Genomic DNA, 21,562 nt, shown 5'->3' with positions numbered 1-21,562 from the left:
AATAATCAATAAAATGTTAAATGTTACAAAAATTACTCCACATTTGTTTGTGGCTAATAAACGCAATTATCAAATTCAATGTATATTTTCAATTGTTTTTTTTTTTTTGGCTGCTTTTTATGCTGCGCACCTACATGCCCAGTATATCGGCGTCCTGGTCATCCATAATGTCCTGCGGCTCGCGCTTCAGGCGACCCATGTCGAAGTCGTCGGCCGCAATGATGCCCGCCATTTCGGAGTCCTCGCGCCCGGCCTGCTGCCTGGCCGCGGGGCGTGGCAGCGGCTGGGATTGGGATTGAGATTGGGATTGGGAGTGGGATTGGGCACGAGAATCGGCCAATAGATTGGCCACATTTGCACTCGGAGACGTCGACTGTTTGATCGGCACGGGCGCGGCGCTCAATGGTGAACGCACCGTGGACACCGATGGCTTCTGCTGCTGGCCTCCCGCATTGCCCTTCACATTGGCCACGATCATGCTGCGCTTCAGCGGCGATATGGATGTGGAGCCGGAGCTGCCGACAGATCCAGACGAGTTGCCGCTGCGCACCGAGGTGGGCGTGGCGAACTCATTGAAGGCGCTGCCCTGAATACTGGCAATCTGCGGCGTTTTCTGTGGCACCGCACCGCCCCCAGTGGGCGATGGCTGCTTCTGGCCGCCGGACGAGACGCTGCGCATCAACAAGCTATTCCCCGGAGCAATGGCGGCAATATGGTTGCTGCCCACGGGACTCTGGGAGTAGCGTGGACGTTGCGGCGGCGGCACCATGGTCTGCGAGGCGGGCGCCATGCGTCGCTTGAGCAGCGCAGCTTCCAGCTGGGCGGCATTGGCAGCCGCGGCGGGGGAGGTGGAGGCGGAGGCGAGAGCTGTGCTGGGACCACCGGCGCCGCAGACCGAATAGCGCCTGCCCATTTGACGCACAAGAACGGGCTTGGAGGAGATTCCGGACGTGGCAGCCGTGGGCGTCATTTTGCTAAAGGCGCCTGGTGAATGGCTGAAAAGCTCCTCCAAGGGATCCACGATGCCGCGCGGTGTCTTCGGACTGCTGCCGGGCACAATGAAGGTGCCCACACGGCTGGGCCCGCTGGTCAGCGGAATTGTGTTCGAACTGGAATTGCTGTCAATGCTGTCCTTGCGCCCGGCAGCGCCCGTCAGAGCAGCCGATGCATTGACTCCGGCCACGATCTTGGTGTGGTTGTTCATCTGGAGTATGCGATAGAGTTTCTTGTCGTCGCCAATGGCAGTTGCTCCTTGCACGTGGGCTGGCCTAAAGATGCGCTGCACAACACTTGGAGGCTTGCCGGCCGCCATGCGCTGATTGGGCGTGTTCGCAGCTGGGGGGCAGCTGCTGGCAGCTCGATCGCTGGTATGCTTGGCCGCGCTCACCATGCTGACCAGCTCCCGGATGAGACGCAACTCGCCATCGCTGACATGATCGAAGCCCGATGGCGTATTAATATTGAAGTGCTGGACCTCGCCGCTGTTGGGAAAGTCGGTGGCATCGTCGAAGGTCTCCATTAGGGCCTGAAAGATCTTCTGCTTGAAGTGCATCTTCTGGCGCGGATTCATTTCCTTCATCTGCGGCCGCACCATATCCAGAAAGTGCTCGTCCGAGAATATATCCTGGCACTCCGTCTGATTGCCGCGCTCGCAGCGCTTGATCAGGGTCAGCACCGGCGGAGTTGTGCTCACAATGGGCGATGCCGTGATCGAGGCCGTTTGCGTTGAAAAGCTCGAGCCGGGCGTGGAACTGGAAGTGCTGCTCATTATGCTGTTGCTGCTCGCGGCGCAGTTCGTGGTGCTGATGACCAACGTGTTGCTGCTGGACACAAGACGTTGCTGCTGCTGCTGTTGCTGCTGCTGAGGCTGCGAATTCGACGTGGCTGTCGGTGGCTGCTTGAAGTTCTCCATGATGTTGACTGGCGCTGGGGCGCGCTGCCCGGCAAAGTTGCCTCTCAGTCCTGGCGGCGTAGCCAGTGGACGTTTGTTTATAGCAGCCATTGCAGCGAGACGGGCAGGACCCGGCGGACGACCTACACCGAAATGATGACGCGGCTGCACAGTTTGAGTTGTTTGTCCGGCTTGAGAATGTGGATGCTGCTGCTGCTGCTGCTGTTGTTGCTGCTGGCCAGGCACAGGGCCTGGTCGACGGGCCAGCACCAGCTGCTGTGCCGTCGGTGCCGTGGAACGAGGACGCGGAAATATGTCATCCCGTGTGCTAGGCAGAGCTGGCTTCGGTGACGGCTTGACGGCCTTCGCATGCGTCTTCGCTTGGGTCGCATTCGCCGGCAAACTGGCCCGGGGCACCGGGGTCATCTTGACGGGCGAGGTGGAGCTGCGCAAGCTGTTGGCCGCAGCAATGGTCATGGATTTGCGGCGCTGCAGCCGTGTCAGACGCTGCTCGGCGGCTGCCTTTTGGATGGGCAGCTGCTTGATGCGATTGGCCGCACGACGCAGGCGCCGGCCACCGCCCACGCTGGCGGTCTCATCGGGACTGTCCTCGGCCATTTGCTCGTAAAGCGGATCCGTGGCCGGCGAGACTGGTGGCTTCTTGCCAATGATCAGGCAATTGGATGAGGAGTTTGTGTTGCTTTGCTTGATGAAGAACTCCGGCTGTTTGGCAACGGCGCTGTTGCTGGTCCCGGCGAAGCTGGCCACCGAGCCTAGTGATGATGTTGTGGGCGTGGCAGTGCCCTCTGACAACTCCTTGTCGTCGGGATGGGAGCTGTTTTCCTCCTCGCTGGCAACTTCGTCCGTTTCTGCGGCGTTCGACTTGTCTTTGTCCTGCTTCTCCGTTTGCTCTTCCTTCTCCTTCTCCTGCTGCTGCTGCTGCTTGTTTTCTTCCTTAATCTTTGATTTATCTTTATCTGGTTTATTCGTGTCGGGCTCCGGGGTCATATTGCCAGCAGCTGCCTGTTTCAGTTTAGCCAGCGGCTGCTCCTCCACTGCTTCGGTAATATCCTTTTTCTTGCCTTTATATTCATCGAGCGTCGGCTCTTTGCTCTTGCTCTTGCTATCCCGCTCTCGCTTCGGCTCGGGCGATTCCCTCTCCTGCTCACCTGCGTCGGACAGAGACAGATGCGGCTTCAAGAACTTAAGCTCCTCGGCCAAGTAGAAAGCCGGTCGCTTCAGCCCGTTGCGGTGACGATGCTCGTCCGATGTCGTCCAGCGGACATAATCGTTGCGAATCTGACGCCAGCGGCGCTTGCACTTTTCCACTGTACGCGTGCGAAAGAGAGAGGCAGATATATGTAGCTACAGTGTGAAGTTGGCAGAGAGATCGGGTCACAGGTAATCGAAACATTTGCCTGGTCGGGTGTGGGTGGCTGGCTGGCTGGCTGGGTTGGGTTGGGTTGGGTTGGGTCGGTGTAGCTGTTGTAGGTGTGGGTGTGTGTGTGTGGGTGGTTTATTTCGATACCTGAGCCTATAAGGCTGAAAATCCGAACAGATGTTCAGCTCCGACAGGCTGCCTGGTAATCTGGCCGATATATTGACTCTAAGCCTAGCTCAATAAGTGCCATAAATGTAAACACGTGTGCATTCAAATTGCTCAAGTTTCGACTTTCAGAAATTATCATGCCATAAAAGTATACAACTCTTTTGTTTTATGTTCGTAATACCATCTCTTATCCAAAACTTAACTTAAATAACTATCATAATTACTTTCTTAAGAAACTTAGATAAAAGAAACTATAACTGAGAAGTGAACGCAGATGTTCTTGGAAATAAAATCTCCTTCTGCATTCAATATTCAATCGATTCTTTCGATCGGAGCTATTCGACAATAAAACTTATATTTAAAAAAAAGGAGTTCCGATACTGTTCCGATGTCAAGGCTAACAATGATAGGCATTAAGAAATTTTTCTAGCAGCAATTTTATTTACGATCCTCAATCGATCTTAAGAAAGCTACGTGTTTTAAGTTTTGGGTTGCACATTTATCGCCAAAATAAAATAAAATTCTTGTGCTAGAACTCAATTTTTTGGCCTATAGCGTGTTTACAACAACTCCGATTCGATGAACTCGGCTCATTTAACGTAGAGTAGAAGAGGATCTTTGTAAAACTTAAACTTGATCGAGGCTTGCTTAGAAAAATACAGAGATACACAAGTATATGAACGGACAATAGGATGGATTTTATCAATTCTTTAACAATTCAAATTTCGCTAATCTCAAACGGAAAAGTTGTTTTGTTTGCCTCAAAAATTAAAACAATCGCGTTTTCAAGACCAAAATAAAATACCCGGCGTTGGCTGGCCAGAATCACCTTCGCAGTGACGAAATTGGAAGCTCGAATACGTTTATTTCTTTCATTGTCCCTGTTTCAGCTTCTCGCATTCTTGGGCTTTGTTATTCACGCTGTAAAACGACACGGAATCGATTTCACAATCACTCAAACACGAAACAAATCTATCGAAATCAGCTTGATTTACCTCACTGAGAACTTAACAAAACTGAGTTAATTGCATAAACGAACTAATTTCATATCATTTAGATTATTTAATTATTCGCTGAAATATTTTGCACAACCGCTCGATCTGGTCGAGTCGAGAAACTTTCAGGAACTGACTTGAAACACGAATTGCTAACAGTACAAGCAACTCAATTGACAGGATGTGGCTTTGATACATAAGTCAAAGCCATCTTTTCAAGAGCAATACAAAGAGCAAATTTCGATTTCTGAGTAGAGATGAACAAGCCAAGAAAAATTATTTCAATTGTCGAGCTGCTCTCGAGCTATTGAACATATGGAATATTAACAGTTAATATAATTAAATATATATTAACTATGACAATAAAATGACGAGTTCGCATTATTTTAAAGAAATTTTTTAACTGACTTAAAGTTGTAATCAAAGAGATAATATGTTGGAGTCTAATTTGTTATAGAAATCGCTTAAGAAATGTTTAAGTTGCCAGTTTCATGTAAAGTATTTCGAATATTGGAATAGTGACTTTAAAACTGCAATTCAGTGACTTTCAAAACGTAACTTCAAAAAGGAGTCGATGACTGAAGTATTTTATGCGAAGTCCATCTGTCAAAATTGTCATTTAGGAAGTAACTAAATAAGATTTAACTGCATCTAACCTCGTTATATCTTATCCAATAACTAGCTTTAAAAGCGTTCAAAAGACAATTAAAAAAAAAAAACTATATGCTATTTACCATTTGCATGAAAACTATCTATTTGTGTAACTTTAGACTGCAAAATAAGAAACTTATCGCTAGCGAAATACACGCAGAAACTAATCTAAGAATATGTGAAAATATGTATTTTTAATTTTTAAGCTATAAGCTTTTAATTAAGCTCAACAGTTTGACAATCTATAATTATTTTCAATTTTCAAAGTTCATGCGAAAACATATTCAATTGAGTTGAAAATTTTGCTGTCCTTTTGAAATGTCAGGTGAAAAAGTACAGTGTAGTCAAATTCTAAATTTGACGATAAAAAATGGCAATAAAAGTAAGTTTCGATAAAACATATAAATTTATCGATTTAAGCTCGTTTGATTTTTTGACGTTACTAAATTAGTAGTAATTCGGTTGAAGTTTCATTTACGATTAAATCTATTAATAAAGTTAAAAATATGAATTTAAAAATAAAAACATGCTCTTAAATAAAGCTACAAGGAGTCCTAATTATATTTGATATTTGATATTGAATTTATAACCAATATTTACCTAAAATCCTTAATAAGAAATATCAAATTTAATTACCATAAATAATTTAACGTAAATTTTAAAGTTCCAATTAGTTAAATCCAATTTGAATGCGCACGTGCAATTTGGCAATTAGCAACACTTTGAGTACTGCCAACTTACTTTTAACAGTCGCCACACAACACTTGTCTGTGGCGATACACGATAACGATAAACGCAAATGCGCACGCTCACTTTGCAACACTACTTACCCGACTCTCCCACCTCTGAGGCAACCAAATCCCAGCAGTTCTCTGATGGTAGTCTTTTTCTATAATGTTCATGACTTTGATCATATAGAATCGGTTGATTCTCTATTGCGCGGCACAGTTTTGCATTTGATTTAAATGCAGACATGGCTTAACAACTAAACACACACACTAGCGAGCACTTTGAGTTGATTTTATATTTATTTTACTTCAATTCAAAACTGGCGAGAAACTTGTCCGACAGCAACACGCGTCGTACGTAAAGCGAACTGACACAGCTGCGAATATGACACACATACACGCACACACACATTCGTGTACATGCCGTCAGAGAGCGCGAGAGTGCCCAGAGAGACGATTGTGTTGGTATTTGTGAATGTGATGCAAACTAAATTGGCAGGCCAAACTAGAGGGTTGCATTATTGTCGTCGCCGCCGCCGATTTCTTTCGATAGCAATTTCCTTTTGCAGCAAAGCTTTATTTGCAGCTTCTAATACATATCCGCGTCTATTATATGCAATTTAATACATCTATACATCTTATTTATTCACATTGAATTGGCGATTGACACAAAAGTATTGCAGCAGATAGAAATAAAGCGAATATTGCTGAATATTGTTAGTCTGTAACATTACAGGGTGTCGACGTACAACAGAATTTCTACAGTATACATATGCAACCGATCAAACATCATTGCCAGCCGGTATTATTAATAACCGACTCGCTGTAGCAGCTGCTTTAAAGCTGGCAATGCTTCTGCTCTCGCTCACTCTCTTTCTCTGAGAGAGTAGCTGTGAATGTGTGCGTGACCATAAGCGTCGTGTTATTTGCTGATATTTCGGGGGTTGTTCGGCACAATATGTAGCAGGCCCCTTCTCGTTGTTATTTATACTGTCGACGCCTATGCACCAATTGAGTTGTTTTTTTGCCGGCAAACAAGCTGTTTACGACAATAACAATACGTGCATATGTACATACATATGTATACATGTATATGATTCATTTTAGATGCTGGTTGACTTGGTTCTGTTAGCGTTTAGCAGTCTAAAATATATGAATTTAATAACTTATATACTCAACAAGTTATGGTTGAGCGTTGTAAAAAAATGAACACATTGACGTTGGATTTTCTGTCGCATTTTCAATATTCTTATCAACGCCTTACAGCAACACCGTCCGTAAGTTGGTGAGAGAGAGAGAGAGAGAGAGCGCGAGAGTAACCGTTAACCCAAATAAATTGTAATAGTGTGCGAGCACGAAACTCAACACAACAGCAATTTCACTGCGGCAGCAACAGCAGCGACGACAACAGCAACAGCAGAAGCAGCAGCAGCAGCAGCAGCAACAGCAACAAAAGGCAACCAAAAGCGACTGCAAATCTTAGCAAAACCAGTGGAAAAAGCAATAAACAGATATAACAAATTGCAGGTAGGCGGGCGTAGCTCAAGCTAACACAAGCGCAGGCAAATTTCAATAAATGTAATTATTGCTGGCATCCCACAGAAAACGCGCCAAACAGCTGTTGCGCCCTGCAGGCAACAGAAATGTCTGAAGCATTTTCCGTGTGGACATGCAGCAACTAGAATTCGTTTCTCTTGTCACCTGTGCGCAATGGTTTGTTTTGGCATGCGTGTGTAAATTGTGTCTGTGTATTTGTGCAGAGAGAGAGAGACGAGAGAGCGCGTAAGCGTCGCTGACAGTTTCTCTGGAAACGGACGCAACCAAGTTGCAGTTTTGCTTGGGACTGTGTTGCTGCGCAGTTGACGACTCGAATAATTTGTTGTTTTTGCTATTTTATAGTGAACGAGGCAACATCAGCAGCAGCAACATCAACAACAGCCGCAGCAGCAACAACAACAACAATGAACACACGACGCAGCACCGGCAGCATCAAGTCCAGCAAAAGAAGTATAAGCCGCTTGTATGTGGCGGCACTGACCACAAAGACGATAACACCGGAGCTGCACGCAATAAACGCGAAGATCTGCCGTTTGGTGGAGCAGCATCCCTGCATGTACGATCGCTCGCATCCGGCGTACATGCGCAAATCTCATGTGGAGCAGGCCTGGGTGGACATATCGAAGGAGATGAATGATAGCGGTAAGTGGCGCGCATCACAGCAACATGCTCTATAGATTTCGCATAAATCGAATTCCACAATTTTACAGTTGATAATTGCAAGGAACGCTTTAGGAATATCCGCACCAGCTTTGCGCGATCCATCAACGTGCAACGCGGCTCGAATCGCGTCAAGCCCTACTATCTCAGCGAGGAACTTGAGTTTCTCAAAAAGCACATCACGCCCGGCGTGCCTGTGCCAGTGAAGGGCAGACGGTCACGTGACAGCAACAATCGCAGGTGCGATGATAACGACGAGTATGATGACAACGAGCACGATGATGAGGAGCATGTGGGCGCGCTGGTCCATATAAAACACTCGCTGAGCAGCGATGAGCACGAAAATGAGAACAGCACCGATAGCTCTGAGTGGGTGGCTGAGGAGCATGCGCAGAGTGTCGCCAGCCAAACGCAGGATAAACCCGAGTCTGAGTTGCACCCGCTGAGCGATGAGGACGACCAGAAGCCGAAGGATTTGGTGCAGCCGAATGCCGTGCCCCAAACCTGCCCCTTTCCGACCAAAAAACGGCGACGCACGGTCACCGAGGCACCCAAACCGAGCGAAGTAAGCATGTGAATAAATTATCAACTTTCTTAATGTACTACAGCTGCCATCACCTCACCCTCTGTCACCCATAGCCAGCCGAAGTCGGCGCTGACACTGAAGACACGCCCGCCGATGTAAAGCCACCCGTCATGGACTTTGATGATGCCTTTCTGCAGGGCCTGCGTCCCGAAATGAAGCACATGAACTTCCATCAGAAACTGTTCTTTAAGCGACGCGTTTACGAGCTGCTCAGCGATATATTTGAGGGCGGCGAGAATGCCAGTAGTCAACCACGTACCAATGGACAGGCTGGAGCTACCAACTCGCCGTTACCTCTGCAGCATTTGGGCCTTTTGGGCTGCTCGGGAACGCTGCAGCTGCCCAAGCTAGCGCCGAAACCCTCCAAAGATCTCTAAGTAGAAATAACATTCAATCGACTAATGCCCAAAGACGGCCGCAGCAGCAAACGGAGCTGTGTAATCCATTCGAATTTACGCTGTACAGTAATTTCACATACCCATTATTTTTTGGGTATAGTTATAGTTATAAGACGTTACTATTTTTAAAATGTAATACATTAAATACATATTTACATAAACGATTGTATAATTTTAAATAAGTTTAAATCAGGATACAAATAAATTGTGAGACTTTTATTGCAACAGTTCAATTGATTCTAAGGCCATTTTTGTTTTCTATACCCTAGAACGGTATGGGCGGTTAGCAAGGGCCGATAATTGGGTAGAGACTCAAATAGTTTCGGACAGTATGGAATCGGAACACTGTATTTTAGGAACTATCCGTGTGCAACACCTTTTTTTTTATACTAAGTAGGAACATTATTATGCTCAGACTGCCAACTATGTATGATAGCTACTGTATGTATGTCAGCTGCCTTAGCAACAATCGGACAATAATTCAATAGGTTTTTGTTGCCTAAAGTGCGACTAACTATTTAGTAACTGACTAAAACTCGCTTGAATTATTTCGTCATTTTTTCAATGAAAATAGTAGCATAAATATTTGAATAATTCTCAAAAATACATATTTTCTTTCGTGAATTGAGCGTGTTTTTAATTTAAAGAGCGGATGTGGAAAATAAACCATTTTGGCGAATCTTAAAGGGAATTTATTAGCAGTTCCTTTTCTTGAGCAGTGGGAAATATTTTCCCAAAAGTTCCCAACACTCTTTTCGATACGGATGTCGACAATTATGTATTCCAAGCTACAAGTCTTGCTTCTGGAGTGGCAAAAATAAGTAGATAAAAACGGACGGAAGCAGGGACAGTGCAGAAAAACAATATACTTCCTTGAAAGAGTATATCGGCTTTGTCTATCGACAACGCCTTGGCAGGAGTTTCTAGAAGTCGTGATTAGTGAAAAGCTGCAGGTTCATGTTTATATATATATATATATTCCAAGGCAAGCCTCGGTAATTGGCGTATATATTGACAGTCGGACGGACAATATGAAAACAAATATACTCTTGTTCACTTTGTGCACAGAGTACAACAGCTGCAGCTCTTAAGCTTTCCAATCGGAAGTCAACAAATTATGTAAATGTATAAAAAGGGTTGCATACTTTTAGGATGCAAACGAAATCGAAAATTTAGTTTTAGATTTTGTAACACTTTCTTTTGAGGCAAGGTGATTTTAAATTGTTTTAATATGATTTAACTGGCAACGTTTAACTGTAAGATGTTTTAATTTAAGGCCATAGTTAAAAGTCAAGTGTGAATATTGTATAATTTGCATAATATGTTATATTATATATATATGTATATATTTTTTTTTTAGCAAATACTTTTGTAAATGTAAACATTGATTTTAGAGTTGTTTAAATAATAAAATAATTATTTATATATCGTTCCCGCATAAATTATGGCATAAAATATATAAAATATTATTGTTATAATTTGATTGTGTATTTCTTTAACTTTTATTTTATTTTTTTTTTGTGTGGTGTGCAATTGGAAATCGTGTGTATACCAATATAATGTATAAGAAAATACCACTGTTACAAAAATTTCCATTTCGTTGCATCGATTTCAAGATTTAAATACGTAAATTAGTTAAGATAGTTATGTACATTCATCGATATATAACGTATATGTTTGTATATATATAATAATAATAATAATGATAATAATAATGATAATAATAATAATAATAATAATGATTGGGCGGTGGTAAATGCAACACCCCACGCAAATTAGAAAATTTATATCAATTGCACTTTAAATTATTTAAATATATATGATTACGATTACCTGTATATAGATCGTTCTCTAAATGCAGAAACAAAACGTCGCAACTTGTTTTTTGTGTATATCTTTTTGCTTATATCTAAGAAATTGTGGCGCGTTCTATATCATTATTTATCATATTAGCTTATCAACTTTAGGCCAATGATATTTTGACCGGACCCAGCGGCAGCTGTTTCATATAGTTCCAGGCATCAACACGGGTCATTCGCGCCGTGGATGCACCATTAATGCTGAGGATCTCATCGCCATTGCGCACCTGATTGGTCTTCTGGGCAGCACCACCTACGATAGAGAATGGGAGTTAAGGACGGAGCCACCAGACAAATGGCATTCAACTAACCCATGAAAACCTTCTTGACGATCAGCGGGCGATTGCCTAGCGGCGAGTCAAAGCCACCCTCTATGGAGAAGCCCAGTCCACAGCTGTCTTTGACAATTTCTACGCAGCGTGCGCCGCCGCCGGCAGCAGCATCCTCAGCTGCAACAGGAAACGGAAATTAGTTATAACTAAATATTCGACTTGCTGTGGCGCTATGGACTTACCCTGCGCGCGAATCTCAGCTGCTATGGCATGACGAGCCTCTGCTGCGCGCTCAAGCAGCTCACTGGTGCTCAGCTTGGCCGCATCGCCGCGTGAGAGCTGGCGGCGTGCTCGAATGGTGGCAATGGTGGCCTCCGCATCGTTGCCGTTCACCTCGTCCAACAGGCTGGCCGGCTGCTGGGGGCTGCTGGTGCCTGTGCTGGGCGTGCTCGGTGTGCTGGGCACTGTGGCGCTGCCGCCGCCCTCATTGGATACAATGTCCAGGTCCAGATCGAGAGAGCGTGAGGCCTTATGATAGTTGCGTTTGCGTTCGTAATCCAACTCGGTGGGCTTCTCATTCAGCGAACTGAGCGAGCCCAGCGAGGAGCGTTTCTTGTTCAGCGGTTTGATGACCAACGATTCGGAGCGTGTCACCACTAGGACAACCTCTGGTCGTGGTGTCTAACAAGAGAGAGGATTGGAATATTGCTTAGGATAATCTAAGGAAGCAGTTTAATATGCAGGGAAACTCACCTTTAGTACGCTGATCGATTCGCGATGGGTCAGGCCGCGCATGCTCATGCCATTGACGGCCAGAATGCGATCGCCCTTCTTCAGGCGTCCGTCCTTGGCAGCCGGAGTGTTGCTTAGTATCTTGTGGATCTATAAAAGCAGCAGAAGCAGCATTAAAAGCTGTTTTATGCGATAGATATTTATATATATATTTAGGACATACGGTTATCTCCTTAGCCTCGTAGTCGGAGCCACCGGCCAGGGTGATGCCAATGCTGCTCTCCGGCGTATCCCGCTGCAGCACTATGATAAAGGCCTCGGGCGTCTTGAGCGGCGGATCGGCCTCCTCGACAATCTGTTGCACATCTTGTGCGGTAATCAAACTCTGATTGCTGCCCAGCGATGAGAAGCTGCCAAACTCGGTGGCCGTCTCCTGTGTGGTGCTCACATTCTGTGTTGTGGAGCTAACGCCCGACGAGCTGGAGGCCAGCGAGTCTAGGGAACTGAAGCGTTCGTGATGCGGCTTCGTGGCAACAACTGTGGCAAGCGCCTTGTGCATGGGCAGCGGAACTTGAGGCGCAGCAGCTGCTGCTGCACTGCGCTCAAATTTCTCGCGCAGCTCGGCTGTGGTCTGCGACTTGGTGGTGCCCAGTGTCAGCTCCCGCTTTGGTGTCTGTGTGCGCTGTGGCATCGGGCTGATCACGGGCTTGGCCTGCACCACGCGCAGCTTGGCCTGCTGCGTGGGATCTGCCTTGAAGCTAGCCTTGCGCTCCTCATCGATGAACATGGCACTGATCTTGGCCGGCGTATCCGAGCGCCGGCTGCTGTCGTCCGTATCCGAAGTGAGCTCCACATAGGCAGCCACATTTATCAGCTTGTCCACCACCAGCTGCTTGGCCAGCAGATGATGTTGTTGTTGTTGCTGCTGCTGCTGTTGTAGTTGCTGCTGCTGCTGCTGTTGTAGTTGCTGCTGCTGCTGCTGCTGCTTGTAGCTGGACTTGAGGCGACGCCCGTTCAGGACGCAGGCCTCGCCATCGGTGCTGTCGTTGTCATTGTCGTTGCTGTTGTCCTGGCCGCGGCTCTTGGCGCTGCGGCACTTGGCCGACGCCAGGATGCTCTTGCGATTGCTTAAGGCCAGCTCAGTGCTGTTGCTACTGATGCTACCATTTAGCTGGCACTTGAGCACGCGTCGCGTTAGGTCCACTGTGGGCGTGCTGCCCAGAGAGCTGCAGCTGGCCTGGGAGCCGGCCGAGGAGCCCGACGTCAGCGTGGATGTGTTTGAGCTGGCTATCGAAGTGTTTGTCTCCGAGCTGAGCGTGCGCGTCAGCGCAAACTTCTCTGGCGGCGTGGGAACACGCGCCGTGCTCGAGAACACCGAATCTGTGTCGCTCTCCTGGTCCAACAAAAACGGCTGCTGCTGCTGCGGCTGTTGCTGGCAAAGATTAATCCTGCTGGGCATGCTTAGGGCGCTGGCAAGCGAAGTGCGTGGCGGCTTTGCGGGTGGTTGCGACAGCTGCGACTCCAGCGGACGACGCTGAACAGTCGCAAATATGCTGCGATAGTTGCTTATGTTGTTGTTGTTGTTGCTGCTGCTGTTGCCGCCGCTGCTGCTGTTGTTGTTGATGTTGTGTCTGAGTGGGCGTGTCTCGCCCAGGCCACTGTCCGTGGAGTCCTCACCGCTGGCCGCCTTCACCTGGCTCTTGATCTCGGGCAAATCCAGTATGGGCTCCAGCAGCTGCGGCCGCTCCGGTATGACTAGGCCGCGCAGCTTGGAGAGACTGCGACGCCGCTGCTCCAGTATATTGGTGATGGCCGCCTTGCGCGTGGCCGCATCGCCCTCACCCGAGAAGCTGATGCGGCGCTCCACAGCTGAGGCAACTCCTCCATGGCTGCGTCGCGGCAGCGAGGCATAATTGTAACTGTAGCTATTGCTGCTGCTGCTGCCGCTGCTGCTGTTGTTGGGCATGGTCAGTGTGTGCAGCGAGTACATGGAATCGGCCACGTGCAGCTGCGGCAGCTGCTTGGCCAGCTGGTATTGACGCTGTGCATCGTTCAGGTTCTCCACGCTCATGGCGCGTGTCTTCAGAGACGGTGGTGGCGTCGAGGAGGCGGCCTCCAACAAATTCTCGCTGCTCATGTTGAGCGGCTTGCGGGAGAAGGTGGAGGTAGCGTTGGAGAGGTTGGCGCTAGAGCTGGGTGTGGGCGGCGCAATGGTGTCCAGTTCGTTGCTGGATGAGAACATGGCAATTTTGTCGCGTACGGATTTCTCCGATTTTTCGTCTTTGCGCCAATCGCTGGATTTGCGTGGCGCACTCGCGCTCAAGGAACGTTGGTAATCACGTACGCCGCCGCTAGATGGCGTTGCTGCCAATTTTGTTGGCGTCTCTGTGGCGCGTGCAGCTTGACGCGCATCCTCCACATTGATGACCAGATCCTGGCGATACATCTTGCGCGGCACTGTGGGCGGTGGCCCCGTTTTGGGCAGGGGCGGTGCAGCCTCCAGTTTGTTGTTGCTGTCGTTGTTGTTGTTGTTGTTGTTATTGTGCTCGAAGCTTAGCTCCGCTTTGAGGCGCGTGGCATGCGATTGGGGATGCATAATCAGCGGCTCACTGAAGTTGGGCGGAAACTCATGGCCATCGGGCGGCAGACGCGAATAGGTCGGTGGGGAGGCGTAGCTCAGATAATCCTGCGCCAGCAGCTGCTTTGTAGTCGTTGCTGTTGTTGTTGCTGTTGCTGTTGTTGCTATTGCTGGGCTGCTCAGCAGCTCCATTTTGTTGTTGTTGTGCTTCTGCTGCAAACTCTGGCTAAGAGTCGGGGTCGAAGTGGAACTCGGGGTCGAAGTCGGAGTCGAATTTAAAGTCTTTGTCGTTGTTGCCGTTGCCGTTGCCGTTGCTGTGGCCACCAGAGTCTTTTTGCTGCTGATTCCAGTTGCTGTTGTTGCTATTGTTGCTGTTGTGTTGTTAACTGTGCTGATAATGTTGTTGCTGTTGTGGTTGTTAAGGGTACCAAGATCTGTAAAAGGCAACGGCAGAGAGAGGGGAAAAGGAATTGGTTAGCAAAGTACACGAGGAGCAAACATATGGAGATAACAATAATAATGTGTAAGGGGTGAGGAGGGGGCTGTGGCTGATCATAGGGGAAACACATTTATCGATAACTCGATAGGTTGATATAGATATTAATCTAAAACTATTTATTAGTATTATATTCACTCAGAATGAATTAAATATCAGAAAATATGCTACTAAAATGTATTCATTTTAATTCGATTTAATAACATGTGCATTTATCGATAAGCAGGTTTATCGATTTGTTATCGATTCCATATGATATACAGAAAGTTTCAAGTATTTCTCAAAATTTAAATGTGTCTTTTAACCATATAATGGCGAAAGGAATTGGTTTTATTTATAAATAGGAATATAAACAAATTGGATAGGTTCGAACAGCATCAGGATGGTATTTCACAAGGTATTCTTATTACAGGTAAACTGAGTTCGAGTAGTAAGCTGTGAATGTAGAATTTGTGCAAAAGAATAAAAGAAACTGTTTAAACAGCAATCTCCTACAAGACTATAATTATGCATAAGAAAAAAAAGCGAACAAAGCCGAAAACTTTCGCCCAAAAAAAAAAAGCGAAACAGTTGTCATTATGCGCTAACCCAGAGTTAAGGCGGATCTTACGTCTAACCCAACTATTTTCGGCGTGGAGCAATTAAAAACCACAAGAGCACAAGAGCTGAAAATTGTTGTGGTTGACAAAACGTCTCTAACAACAATTGTAATATTCGTAATAATAATAAGTAGTTATAATAATGTCAGAGATACCAGATATATATTCGGATAAACAAATTATGGACAACAAAGGTTTTCAATTCGGCAGCGAAAAAGCTAAAAGCGAAAGTTTCTCGCCAATCAAGAAGAATAGAAAGAGTTGTTTACCAAAACAAAAACAAAAGCCCTCAAGTATTTGGCCAACAGCAGGTTGGCAGTGCAGGTTGACAGATTTTTGCGGTCGCCTTGCATATTGGGGTCATTCGTTAGGGGGAGTTGAGCCCAGGCCAGAAACCTTAATTAATTGCGAGTCTGAAATATTTATCTAACGTTGTTCGGGCCACAAATCAAGTTTCTAACGAGCGTTTAAATTTATTCAGCAATTTCTCTATGTTTGGCATGAAATTGAATTAAGAAATTCGATTTCGTCAAATAGAAAACCGCCCACATATCAACAACATCAAAGAAATGCTGTAAAATTTGCATTTTTAATGAAACCAAAACAAGAAGCGAGAATAAACTAAATGCGAGGCTACCTTTCATTTAAATGAAAACCGCTGCGTGGTTTAATTTATTTTTTTTTTTGTAAGTTGAAAATTATTTAATTTTTCTTATTTTTTTTTTTTTTGCTGGGAGCTGTAGGTTCTGTTCTTTCTGCAGTGTTAATGAACTCTCGCATTTGTAAGCGTCGCACAAGCCACGGCGCGACGTTGTTTAATCCAAACCATGTACATATTATTTTTAAGCCGCATATGCAAAAATTAAAGTACAAAAAAATGTGGTTAAAAAAAAAGAAGCTTGTGAATGTTTAATGTAAATGCAGAGCCAAAGGGCTCAAGGGCGTCACTCGATGGGCGGAAAAGACCTAGAAGTGTTTGCCCGTGTTTAAAACGTGTATTTTTACAGATTTCAGTCTCGGCAGAGACCTCAAGAAAAGCACAACTATCGTCAGCATTTTATTAATCAGCAAGCGCCGTTCGATAAGTGAAGCCAAAATAAATATTCGGTCATCGAGAGTCGGGCATGCCTCATATATGTACATATATATTAACAAACCTATGTAAGCCTATCTCCCTCTCGTCGAGGTGATTCAAGCAGCGGCTGACAAAAAGTCTATTGATTAAACAACGTCATGCGTCCAGTTAGTCATATGATTAAAGCGTATACTTTTGGTCATGTCATAGGTGTTTATGACACAGCAGCAGCAGCAGACTGGCAGAACGGCCCATGAGAATCGCATAGGGCGGCAGAACATTTCCCAGCAATTAGGCACAGCGGCAGCTAATTAGCTTTTATTATGGCCACATAATATTTAATAATAATTGTGATTATTAATCCAAAAAGCCCTTTGGGCTCGCCATTCAATGCGATTAACAATTTTAATACCACGCTTAATTAATCAAATTAGCCGCAGATAGAGTATTCCCTGAGCCTGAACTCTCAACCCCAAACGAACTTTTAAACTCTGTCCGCTAGTCGTGGGCCTACGACAGGCAGCAACAATTAATCTTCAACTCTCAAGTGTAACATGAGGCGCCCCTCTTAGTTAGTGTTTAGATATTTGGCAGCTTGTTTGGCTTTTTGTTTGGCCGAAACCGCGCTTTATTATGCATATCGTGTTGGCCATTGATTCTTATCTAATGGATGTTTAATGTAGGCTCAAAAAGTCGACTTGGCGGCTCGCTTCGCTGGCTTGGCTAGTGCGGGACACCTGCCACAATTTTATAATTTGTAATCTGTTCAGATTGCGTTTGCCTGGCATTTTGGCAATTAAATAACACCGTTCTACCGCGGTGCTGAAGTTCATTTCTGCACAGTTTCGGCTTACATATGTATATATCTTTTTATTTTCCACATTTGGCAACCCGCTGCGAGCTCTGGCCAAATTTAATTGTAATCTTCAGGGGCTCCAGCGAGCGATCGATGTGTGAAAGGTTAAGAGTTGCCAGGTTGAATGGTCAATGGGATTTATTGAAGAATTGAACTGGCATCAAGTTAAACTGTTGAAGTTGAGTTGGCCCGAGCAAAGCATGCGTAAGTAGTTATTTTCGTACTACATACTAGTATGTATAAAGTGACCGGCGACTGGCACTACAATCAACTGGAAATAATATAATTCTTGGTACTCCATATATCAAAACGATTCTTCAAGGCTTGAAGCGAGGCATTTCCGTGCTGTCGCCGGACGAGTCGCTTTCGAGTACATGCCGAAGTGTCGTCTTTAATTAGAAGCGAGTGAAACAAAAGCGACCGCCGGGTTGGGAATTTCAATGCCAAGAACGCTGCGCTACGCTTTAAAGTTCTTTGGAACTGGCTCGCATAACTCGAAGCTTGCTCTAATAACTTCCGCTGTTATCAACATGCGACGATTGCATAAGACTTTGCACCGCAGCGCCACCTACCGCTGATAATTATAAATTGCATAGCATAGTTGTTCCCACAGTTTCACACAGCTTACAGAGAGTTCCATGCCATGTGCTCCCTTCTGTTTAGCTATAAAAATCCTGTAACAAATTGCGCGCATTTAGCGCACAAAATGCCACTTACCATGCGCCCCTCTCGGCGATTCTCAACGTGGGAATCGCTGGAAAATCGGCTTGCGTGCTGCTTACCGTACGTAAATAATTGAAATTAATATTTTATTTTTCTTTTTTTTTTTTGCTCGTTTTCAGCAATTTCTTTAAAACATTTTATCGCTCGCATTTTACTTGTCGGTCTTCCTTTGACGTCGAGAGATGCGAAAAAAAACAAAAGAAACAGAAAATAAAATGGCTTAAAAAATGCGTAGATTGGTAGCCCGCACATTTTTTAACATGGCTAGCATTCTGCGCTGATTCTTCGTGGTTTGCTGATGTTTTTTATCATCGCCCGCTCGCGAGCCCCTGATCTTTGCAATTGTTCGGGTTGGAGCTATGGCGAACGTAGCATATTTCATTTTAATTATTTTATTAAAGCCTCAGCCACAATGTGCAATTATTTAAAGTGTTCAATGCGTCGTTTGATGGATAGATGGTAGTATGGGAGCTTGGCAGCTTGGGCGCTTGGCATCAACTGCCTGGGGCAGCCTTTTGATATCTCTCAACACCAGCAACACGCAAGCGAAGACAACTTGTCGGAATATAATTTAATGCATATTAATAAGCTCAAACTACATAGCTGAATGCATTTTCCGCTTGATTAGTGTTAAGAGCGAAGCACCATAACAAATTCTAGCCGATAATTGCTACGCATTATGCCAAAAACGAACGACTTTACCTGTGTGTGCTCTTCTCGTATGATTATATTGTCATAAGACAAGAAACAACGGCGTGGCAATAGCTCAACATAAGCCGAACAGCTGCTACAAAAACAGACGCTTCTTCCTCTTGTGAAAATATACAAAACCTTAAGACTGTAGTCGTTATAGAATACCCTGTTAAAACTAGATGAAGAGTCTGAGGGAACTTGCTTACATTCGATCAAAGAAGAAATTAAGGTTAAACGGATCAGGATTGGAACTAGAATAAAGTCTATAAATAAATAAAATACTAACTTTCAGGAGAAAGTATTCTTTAAAGTCTAAACAATACTTATAAAATATTTCATACACATATTCACGTATCCATATCATATTTAATCACCTGAACAAGGTATGTAGATAAAGTCTAGCTGGATGTAGTTAATTCAGTATCAAGTCTGATATACCCAAGGATTACCTTATGCACTTATAGAGCATATGAAAAATTCCAGACCATTTCTTTTATTTAATAAGAGCAACGCAGGCGAATAAGAAGCAACTGCAGCAGCAGCAGCAGCAGCAGTAGAAGCCGCTGCTTAAACCCCGACACTGAGGCCGACTTCTTGGCGGTGGGCAACAAAATGTTTCAGGTCTTTTCTTGCCTTCTTGAGTCCCCCCCGTTCCGTCTACCACTCGCGTTGTTGTTGTCTCACTCAGTTTGTGTTGCACGCTGCCCGTTTTGCATTTAATGTGTCATGCAACGCTGCATAGCGGACGCTGCTGCTTCGGCTGCTGCTGTTGCATATGTTGCAGCAGCAGTTGCAACTTCTGTTGCTGCTGTTGTTATGTGGCAAGCGCCAAGTGTTGCAAACAATGCGCTGAGCGAGAGCAGAGGAAGCGCCCGGGGGGACACAACAGAAGGGTAGCTGGAAAAACTGCTTATGCATATGGCGAGGAAAATGTGTTGCCAAGAAAAATGTGAGCTTAAATTGCAGCTGATGGAGAGAGCAACAGAGAGAGAGAGAGAGAGAGAGAGAGAGAGAGAGAGAGACAGACAGAGAGGGAGGGCAACCAGAACTGAAGTGTGTGCCGTTGCATAAATATCGAACTAAAGTGCCAGACCTGCGACTATTGTGAACGCGGGCGATCGGGCGACGCGGCAGGTAAATGTCGGCCTCTCGCCGCAGCAGCTGCCACACACGTTGCACACACGCACCCAGCGGCGGCGTCGGTGGCGGCTTTCGGCTCTTGGCCACTTGACTTAAACGCATTTTTGCCATTGGCAACGGCCCCAGAGCGAGGGGAGAGCGGCAGTTTGGGGGAGGGGCAGTAAGCGCGTTGTGAATTATTTGTGAGATAGTCAGGCGGGCGGACAGGTGAGAGCGGGAGAACCTTTCAAGGAACATTTCAACGCTATTTACGAGGCAATTTCGCAAAAAGGAATATTGCAAAATGTCTACTCTAAATTTTATGATGAGTTTTCTTTCTTTTTTTTTTTTGAAGCAGGAAGTGAAAACTAACATCGAAACAAAATTCAACAATATTCGGCCTCTAAGTCCCACAAAATGCAGCCTCAGTCGAAATAATTCATTGGAATTACGATCGCATCTAAAAATGCATTGTCCATAAATTATGCTTGTTTATCGTTATCAAAATAAAATAAAAACAAATAAATCTTTGGGGCGGCACATAAAACTTGTCGTTGAGCGCACGCAATTTAAATAAGTAAAAAGCCAGCCGAAAAAAATATATAAAAACCAAAGAAAACTAATTAAAATAATACCAAGAAATTACGGAAGCAACTAATTGGTCAACTCTCGGACCAAAGTTTGCCGTGCAGTAGCTTTTAAAGCCGACTCTCCGCCAAAGTGTGACATTTGTGGAGCGCTCTTTAAGCTGGGCTTACATAACACGAAGATCGCTTTTTATGTTGGCTTTAGAGTCGCGGATAATGATGATGTTGATGGCTTTTAATAACTCGCGTGGAGTTGAGTTAAATGAAATGGTATGGAATGCTTTGAATATGTCAAGAACCGTAGCACCGGCGGCAGAACTTTTTGATCTAGACACGCTGAAAACGTTGCCTCCGGTCAACGTATTTTGTTCAGTTTGGTATTTCAAAAATTGCAGATCGAACAATTAAACGGCAATCGGAACAATTAAATGTTTGCAAAAGGCAGCCGGCAGAACAAACGGCTAACATGGGTTAATTACTCTCTCCGGCCCATTCCTATTCCCATTGTCATTCCCAGTCGCAGTCGCAGTCGCAGTCCCAGTTCCATTCACATTCTTCCTTCTTCTTCTGGGGCAGTGTTGAAAAAGGGCGTAGCTGGCAGCTGAGTGTTGAGGAGCAGAGGTTAGAGGGAAGTGTTGGAAACCGAGTTGGTGAGAGCACGCTTCGCTGCGCAATTTAAGTGCCTCGAAAAGGTTCAAAACTATTAAAAGTTTTTCTATGAATACCCTGTAAGCAAGGCATGCTGTTTGGGTATGTTAATTGTATGCGAATTAGTGCAGTCTGCGAGGCATAAGAATTCTTAACAAGAAATTGAAAGTACCACATCTTATGCTCGGGTATACAAATTCTCAAAATTCCCATCTAAGTAGAATATTTTTGTTGTATATAACCTGAAATTGGGTTTACAGGGTAACTGGCATTTAAATAACATCAACTTGTTTCCAGTTTAATGCAAAGT

At 45.3% G+C, this 21,562-nt stretch overlaps 3 protein-coding genes across 10 annotated transcripts in view; 1 reads left to right on the top strand and 2 right to left on the bottom strand.

Annotated features, from left to right (window-relative positions):
* Window positions 1–85: 85 nt before the first annotated feature.
* Window positions 86–6,213, bottom strand: LOC116650711 (streptococcal hemagglutinin). Its single transcript, XM_032435169.2, has 2 exons — window positions 5,917–6,213; window positions 86–3,219 (listed from the first exon to the last, which is right to left on the bottom strand). The coding sequence occupies exons 1-2, from the start codon at window positions 6,059–6,061 to the stop codon at window positions 131–133; spliced, it is 3,234 nt and encodes a 1,077-aa protein (XP_032291060.1). The 5' UTR covers window positions 6,062–6,213; the 3' UTR covers window positions 86–130.
* Window positions 6,214–6,996: 783 nt separating this feature from the next.
* On the top strand, window positions 6,997–9,248 carry LOC116650712 (uncharacterized). Of its 2 annotated transcripts, XM_032435170.2 has the most exons (4): window positions 6,997–7,341; window positions 7,714–8,013; window positions 8,082–8,596; window positions 8,671–9,248. In XM_032435170.2, exons 2-4 carry the CDS (start codon window positions 7,776–7,778, stop codon window positions 8,992–8,994), a joined length of 1,077 nt encoding a protein of 358 aa, XP_032291061.1. In that variant the 5' UTR covers window positions 6,997–7,341; window positions 7,714–7,775; the 3' UTR covers window positions 8,995–9,248. The 2 variants fall into 2 exon arrangements, with proteins under 2 accessions (XP_032291061.1, XP_032291062.1); XM_032435171.2 differs by lacking the exon at window positions 6,997–7,341 and having other exon boundaries at window positions 7,591–8,013.
* Window positions 9,249–10,515: 1,267 nt separating this feature from the next.
* The window catches only part of bbg (big bang), a 134,041-nt gene continuing 122,994 nt past the window's right edge, over window positions 10,516–21,562 (bottom strand). For 6 of the 7 annotated variants that reach the window (XM_032435165.2, XM_032435166.2, XM_070207792.1 and 3 more), the window contains 5 exons: window positions 12,102–14,890; window positions 11,900–12,028; window positions 11,389–11,827; window positions 11,186–11,323; window positions 10,516–11,127 (listed from right to left, as the gene is read on the bottom strand). In XM_032435165.2, coding sequence (XP_032291056.1) covers window positions 10,979–11,127; window positions 11,186–11,323; window positions 11,389–11,827; window positions 11,900–12,028; window positions 12,102–14,890 — 3,644 coding nt within the window. In that variant the 3' untranslated portion in view covers window positions 10,516–10,978. Of the gene's footprint in view, window positions 11,128–11,185; window positions 11,324–11,388; window positions 11,828–11,899; window positions 12,029–12,101; window positions 14,891–21,562 lie in introns of those variants that run through there. The other variant, XM_070207791.1, reaches the window with a different exon arrangement.

This window comes from Drosophila virilis, chromosome 3, assembly GCF_030788295.1.
Source record: "Drosophila virilis strain 15010-1051.87 chromosome 3, Dvir_AGI_RSII-ME, whole genome shotgun sequence".
Lineage (NCBI taxonomy): Eukaryota > Metazoa > Arthropoda > Insecta > Diptera > Drosophilidae > Drosophila > Drosophila virilis.
This window is presented reverse-complemented; position numbering and strand designations above follow the sequence as displayed.

Coding starts and splice junctions, on each gene's coding strand:
- LOC116650711 (XM_032435169.2), bottom strand. CDS start 6,061: ATGTCTGCATTTAAATCAAATGCAAAACTGTGCCGCGCAATAGAGAAT. Junction 3,220..5,916: donor CTCAGAGGTGGGAGAGTCGG/GTAAGTAGTGTT, acceptor GCACGCGTACAG/TGGAAAAGTGCAAGCGCCGC.
- LOC116650712 (XM_032435170.2), top strand. CDS start 7,776: ATGAACACACGACGCAGCACCGGCAGCATCAAGTCCAGCAAAAGAAGT. Junction 8,014..8,081: donor GAAGGAGATGAATGATAGCG/GTAAGTGGCGCG, acceptor ACAATTTTACAG/TTGATAATTGCAAGGAACGC. Junction 8,597..8,670: donor AGGCACCCAAACCGAGCGAA/GTAAGCATGTGA, acceptor TGTCACCCATAG/CCAGCCGAAGTCGGCGCTGA.